The sequence below is a fragment of the Primulina huaijiensis genome, chromosome 18 (genome assembly GCF_012295235.1).
Source record: "Primulina huaijiensis isolate GDHJ02 chromosome 18, ASM1229523v2, whole genome shotgun sequence".
Taxonomy (NCBI): domain Eukaryota; kingdom Viridiplantae; phylum Streptophyta; class Magnoliopsida; order Lamiales; family Gesneriaceae; genus Primulina; species Primulina huaijiensis.
Window position 1 is genome coordinate 18,484,101 of NC_133323.1, and position 6,397 is coordinate 18,490,497.

At 35.0% G+C, this 6,397-nt stretch overlaps 1 protein-coding gene across 3 annotated transcripts; it reads left to right on the plus strand.

Moving 5' to 3' along the window:
* Positions 1 to 516: 516 nt before the first annotated feature.
* LOC140964437 (protein BASIC PENTACYSTEINE6-like) lies at positions 517 to 4,287 on the plus strand. 3 transcript variants are annotated; one of them, XM_073424235.1, is made up of 3 exons: positions 517 to 642; positions 2,809 to 2,912; positions 3,043 to 4,287. In XM_073424235.1, the coding sequence occupies exons 2-3, from the start codon at positions 2,859 to 2,861 to the stop codon at positions 4,000 to 4,002; spliced, it is 1,014 nt and encodes a 337-aa protein (XP_073280336.1). In that variant the 5' UTR covers positions 517 to 642; positions 2,809 to 2,858; the 3' UTR covers positions 4,003 to 4,287. The 3 variants fall into 3 exon arrangements, with proteins under 3 accessions (XP_073280336.1, XP_073280337.1, XP_073280335.1); XM_073424236.1 differs by lacking the exon at positions 517 to 642 and adding an exon at positions 655 to 1,061 and having other exon boundaries at positions 1,124 to 2,912; XM_073424234.1 differs by lacking the exon at positions 517 to 642 and having other exon boundaries at positions 655 to 2,912.
* The last annotated feature ends 2,110 nt before the right edge of the window (positions 4,288 to 6,397 follow it).

A 6,397-nucleotide genomic window follows, 5' to 3' on the forward strand; every position in this document is an offset into this window, starting at 1 on the left:
GATCGGGTTGGGTTGGATTTGAGTCAACCTCCGAAATTTTAATTTTTTTAAATATATATATAATTAATAAATATTGCCTTCATTTTTATATATTGTATGTCTGAAAAAATATTTATTGTATACTTATATCATAAATTTTCATAATTTAATATTTATTTTGAACATTTTTATTTTTTAAACAATTGTTTATTTGATTTAGTAAATATATTTTATTTTTCTATATTTAGACTTTCAAATTTAAATAATATATATGAGAGATATTTTGTTATTATGTGTTTAAATTAAAATATTATTATTATTTTTTCTGAATTTTATTTAATTTTTTTTAAATTTTTTTTAAAAAAATTCAAAATCGGGTTAATCGAGTTGATCGGGTTGATTCAGGTTCAGGTTCACGTTCGGATTGAGAGTTTTCGGGTTGGCTCGGATTCCAATTGGGTTCGAGTCGAACAATTTTTGAATAATATTATTGTTCACCTCGATCCAACTCACCCGAATCGACACCCTTGTCAACAATAAAGGAGCCCTCGACGACTCTTCGTACGTCACAGATATTTCATTTCTTGCAACTTTTTGATCTAGGGTTTTGCCGTTTTGGACCCTTCTATCTCACTGGTTCCCACTCTCAGGTCTTCTTAACAAGTGAGCTTACCGTTTCTTGTCCAACTCTTCGGAAATATTATCTTGATCGGTTATAACTATTCATTTGGGTTGTAATTGCCGTTTTCTTGGGGAAAAAAGACTTTGATTTTGAGGTGTTTTGTTTTCTATTTTTATTTGTTTTTGTGGAGATTCTTTTTCTTGTTGATTTGTAGTTAACCGTAACTTTGCATTAGTGGAAATGGAGATTTTTGGTGATGCGGGTCCTAATTGAATTTGATGGATTTTCGGTGGATTGTGTTTGTTTAATTTAGGTCATGCATGTTGTTTAAAGTTTATTTCTTGTGTGGAAGTTAGATGATTTGGGTTTATGTTCTGATGTTTAGCTGAATTTGATGTTGGGTTCGTTTGATAAGTCTGATATATGCTGAAAGATTTGAACTTTGTGGGTGACGTAGAAGGTCTAGTTGCTTTCTTGGTTAATTATTTTCGATTTGCAGGTTTGAAAATTTTCTTGGTGAAGATTTACCGGAGAATTACCGGAGAATGGTTCTGTTTTATGTGAGAGAACTGAAAATTTATCTTTTAAAAACTAAAGATGTATAAAAATAAGGTAAAATTAGATGACTGGTACTTGTTGAATGCGGGTGCATTTTCTTTAAAAGAAAATGATCTTTTAGTGTGCCGAAGGAAGAATCAAACCGGGGAAAATAATTTGGTGGAGCCATGAATTAGATATGGGAGTTGAAACATTAACTTTAAAAACTGGTTTGGGATCACAATTTGATACATTTATTTAATATATAAAGAATATTATAAAGCTCTGCGAAAATACAAAATGGGAGAGTGACCAACTCTTCCATCCAATCTCTGCCTCTGCCTCTGCCATTTCAACTGTGTGTGTTTGCTGGAAAAAATACAGATAGTACTCGAACACGTCTCTGGGCCATTGGGAAAATGCTAGCATTGTAGTTGATAGAATATTATAATATTCATTGAATCCTCGAGGGTAGCGTAGACCCTGCAGGGTACTGGAACACCTTTTTTTAAATGAGGGTTATTGTCTTGATGTTCGGTTCATGGGCGCTAGTGCTCAACTTTCTCCTTATGCCAAATGGTTTCATATGGTGATGCTTGGACGTTGATTTATCTGTGCTGCATCTATATTTAGTGGCTTTTTAACCATCTAGCTGTTTAATAATTCTGAAAATTTTGTGAAACACTACTGTAAATGATTTTTCATCATATGGTGTCTTTAAGTTTTTTGAAATACATTACGTTGAAGATCTAACATCTGTAGTGTAGATCGAAAACTTCTTTCAGCGTAAATATGAATTTTTGGGAGAACGAGAGTTAAACTGCAATTTAGTTTTATCACTTGATTGCATGATATCCCGACTTTATAGCTTTGTGTCGGGGAACTTTCCTTCATATCTCCACTTGGAGCTGTATTTCTTTGTATCCTTTATGTGATGCAAATCGTTTCCATTGCTGCTACATAATTATAGTCAATGCTTTATAAGAACTGGTTTTGTAACTTTTACTTGCATGATTTGTCCACTGTGCTTATGGGCGATAAGATAGTGGCCTAATTCTAGCATTTTCTTCGGGGAAATGATAAACTTTTCATCTTAAATCTACTCAAGTTCTTACATTCCTTGTTCTTCCAAGTTCCAATGAAGCAAACCTGTCATTGACATCCACGTGTCCTTTATTTGGTTCTAGTAATTTGCTTAAACAAAGCGCACTATTGAAGCACTACTTGAGCTGGTCTTTTGTTAAAATTGAGCAGGTCTTTTGTGTAAAATTGAGCGGTAAGCATGCATGTGATAACTCTATTGTGACGAAGTATCGATCTTACTTGGGCCTATTAGCTTCCTGCATGGTAGTTTTATCCTACTGTTATTGACCGTAATAGTACCTTAATACCATTGAGGTGCATTTTATGGTGTACCACTTTTGTCTGATAAATTCTTATGATAGTACTGATCTTTTACGAAGAACACATCTAAATATGACCACTGCTGCTTAGGATTTGCCGTATCATTTCTTGCTTATTTTGGCTTGTTGCAAAACCTATATATAGCTTTGTATGCTATCTGAAAAGTTGAACTAATACTTGTGAAAATCATTCCATGTAAAATTGGATTATTGTTCTTACTTTTGATTATATAGTTTTGCTTTCCTTTGTGTAACGTGCTGTGACAGATTGGTAGATAACCCTCTGTACGAATTTGAAGCTTCCCTTTAGATATTAGATGGATGAAAGTGGGCAGCATGAAAATGGGAGGAACAAGCCTCCTCAGGGTCAGGTAGCTAGTTCTAAGTCACATTTAATGGCATCTCCGTTTAAGTTTTTCATCTGATTTGATCATATGATGGAGATTTTGGATGTCAAAGGTCGTCTTCCAATCGGTGCTTTGTTAAATATTTTGATTTCAGTGGTTGATGCAGCATCATCAGCCATCCATCAAACAAATAATGGCGATTATGACTGAAAGAGATGCCGCTATTCAAGAACGTAACCTAGCCCTTTCAGAAAAAAAGGCCGCCTTAACAGAAAGAGATGTGGCTATTTTACAGCGAGATGCAGCAATAGCAGAACGAAACAATGCCATAATCGAGAGAGACAAAGCAATTGCCGCTCTCCAATTCCGAGAACATGCTATGAACAATGGTAACTTATCTCCATGCCATCCAGGATGCCAAATTGCACGAGGAATAAAACACGTGCACCATCCACAGCAACACATACATCATCCTCCTCAGCAGCTCATACCTCATCAAGCTCCATACAATACAAGGGATTCACACGTGACGACTGATACTGTTCCATCATCACCAGTTGCTCTTGATCCGGCAAGAACCCGCCGTACGAAACGTCCAAAGGAGGCAAAACCGGCTACCCCAGCCAAGAAAACTTCAAAATCTTTGAAAAAGGTTAAAAAGGAAGGTGAGGATCTTGATAAAACCATGTCTGCAAAGCCTGAGGAATGGAATGGTGGGCTGGATATGGGCAGTGGCAGTGACGACCTTAACAGGCAGCTAGGGGCTTCAAAGCCCGATTGGAAGGATCAGGGCCTGGGATTGAACCAGGTTGCTTTTGACGAAACAACCATGCCGGTTCCCATCTGTTCTTGCACCGGGGTTTTTAGGCCGTGCTACAAGTGGGGTAGTGGAGGTTGGCAATCTTCATGCTGCACCACGAATTTGTCGATGTATCCTCTCCCAGCAGTGCCTAATAAGAGACATGCTCGAGTTGGTGGTCGAAAAATGAGTGGCAGTGCATTTACGAAGCTGCTCGGCCGCCTTGCTGCCGAAGGCCACGATTTATCAAATCCGGTTGATCTCAAAGACAATTGGGCGAAGCATGGGACGAACCGTTACATTACCATCAAATAATAATCGACGAATCTCGCCTACGAGAGCATCAGCGTGTTTGTAGGATGCTGAAGAAGGATGAAGCTAGCTGCTATCTGAGGTAGGTGGATGTTGTTACTTCCAACCATTTTCATGCAAAAACTGATGCTATTTCAGCCTTTTTCTCTATGCATAGAGTATGATTGAAGAGAAGGAGCTTAGTGATTGTAGAATATGTGCTAATATAAAATAGAAGGCAAATCTTTCATCTTCTGCATGTAACCTAAGATATGAAATATATAGCATCCATCTTAATGTATGTTATTAGTACGTGTGTCTATATTAACCTTGAATTCCCAATAAAAGGGTAATGTCTTCGAGCGTGGCGTTTCATCATGAATAAAATATGAATTGTAGGGTGGAAACTGATCACTGATTCCTCCTATAAAAAGTGGCGGCTTCATAGTTCTGATTTAATAATATTTTCTAAACTACTATTTGTTTTTGGAAATAATTTCGAACTCAAATAAAATATGTCACAAATGTTGAAAATTAATATTTTAATATTGAATATTTGAATATTGAATGTTGAATATTTGAATGTTGAAAATTAGGTAAAATTAGATGTTGAATATTGAAATTTGTGTGTGATGATGAATGTAATGATGTAATTTATTTTTGTATTATTTGTAAAGATTTTCTATAAATAGATCTCTCATTTATGAAAAAAAGCACAATTGAGTTGAGAGAAAAATATTATAAGGTGTGTAGTGATAATTTTGAGAGTTTGAGGTTTTTACTTTTTACCGTAAATTTTTACTTTTTCACAACACGTTATCAGCACGAAGCTCTAAAAGTCCTCCATATTTTTCCAAACTTCAAAATAGAAGAAAAAAGTAACAAAAGTAATAATATTTATTTTATTGTTTATTTATTTATTGTGTATATATTTAATGTATAATATAATGTTATTATAAATAATAAAAATAAATTTTTCAAAAAACTTGTTATAAATCCTGGGAGGATGTTAAGACGACATCCCACACTCCCGGTAAGGGATACGACAAGTATAAAAGCCTATAAGGTTTTTAAACAAAATAACTTATGACACCTAATTATAATAATGTGATATGATATACATAATTATTTAAATATGACTAATATTATATACACCATATTATTACCATAAAATTATACAAATACATACATTTATTTTCTTATACACCAACGGTAATAAACGGTAACAAAACGGCTAGTTTTTGCTCTATAAATACAATCTCACAAATACATTCAATCACTCCAACTTTCTCTTCTTCTCTAAAAATTATTCTTCATCAAATTTTNTGACATGGACTCTCGATGTAGAAATGCATATTGAGTCATTAGGTCTAAATGGGACCATAAAAGTAAATGACATATGCACATCACAAGAAAAGGCAAGAGCCATGGTTTTTGCATCGACATCTCGACGAGGGATTAAAATGTGAATATCTGATTGAAAAAGATCCCATGACTTTGTGGAAGGGATTAAAAAAAAGATTCGAACATATAAGGGAAGTTATACTTCCGACCGCCCGGGATGAATGGAATACGTTGAGATTCCAAGATTTTAAGAAAGTCAGTGATTACAACTCGGCGATGTATCGAATTATCTCGCAACTGAAATTTTGTAGGCATGAGATTACTGAATTGGAAATGCTTGAAAAAACATTTTCCACTTTTCACGCATCGAATATAACTCTACAACAACAATATAGAGTGCGTGGATTTTCGAGATATTCTGAACTAATTGCATGTCTCCTTGTGGCGGAAAAGAATAATGAGCTTTTAATGAGAAATCATCATGCACGACCCACTGCTTCAACGGCATTTCCTGAAGTAAATGTCGTAAGAAAAATGAATTTAAACCTGGAAACCAAAATCAAAGTTATATACAAGATTTTGGTCGAGGACAAAATCGAGGTCGTGGTCGTGGACGTGGACGTGGACGTGGAAGTAGTCGTGGTCGTGGATGCGGCCGTGGTTTTGAAAATAATCGAGATAGTTATTTCTATAACTCATCTCAAAAGAGCGTCCCAAACCATCCACCGAAAAGACATCAAGAGAATATGAGTGTTAATGAGAATCATTCAAAAAGATTTGAAAGTTCTTGTTTCAGATGTGGTACTCCAGGACATTGGTCCCGTATTTGTCGAGCCCCTGAGCACCTTTGTAAACTTTATAAAGAATCAATAAAGGGGAAAGAAAAGGAGACAAACTTTACTGAACACAGTGAACCTTTGAGTGGTTCAACTCATTTTGATGCTGGAGATTTTCTGATTGATTTCTCAGATAATGATCAATTTGATGGTGGAATAAATATGTAAAATATTTTATTTTTTATGTATTCGTATGATAATGTTTTATAGTGTGTTATATTGTATTGTATTTTATTGTC

Coding starts and splice junctions, on each gene's coding strand:
- LOC140964437 (XM_073424235.1), top strand. CDS start 2,859: ATGGATGAAAGTGGGCAGCATGAAAATGGGAGGAACAAGCCTCCTCAG. Junction 2,913..3,042: donor ACAAGCCTCCTCAGGGTCAG/GTAGCTAGTTCT, acceptor TTTTGATTTCAG/TGGTTGATGCAGCATCATCA.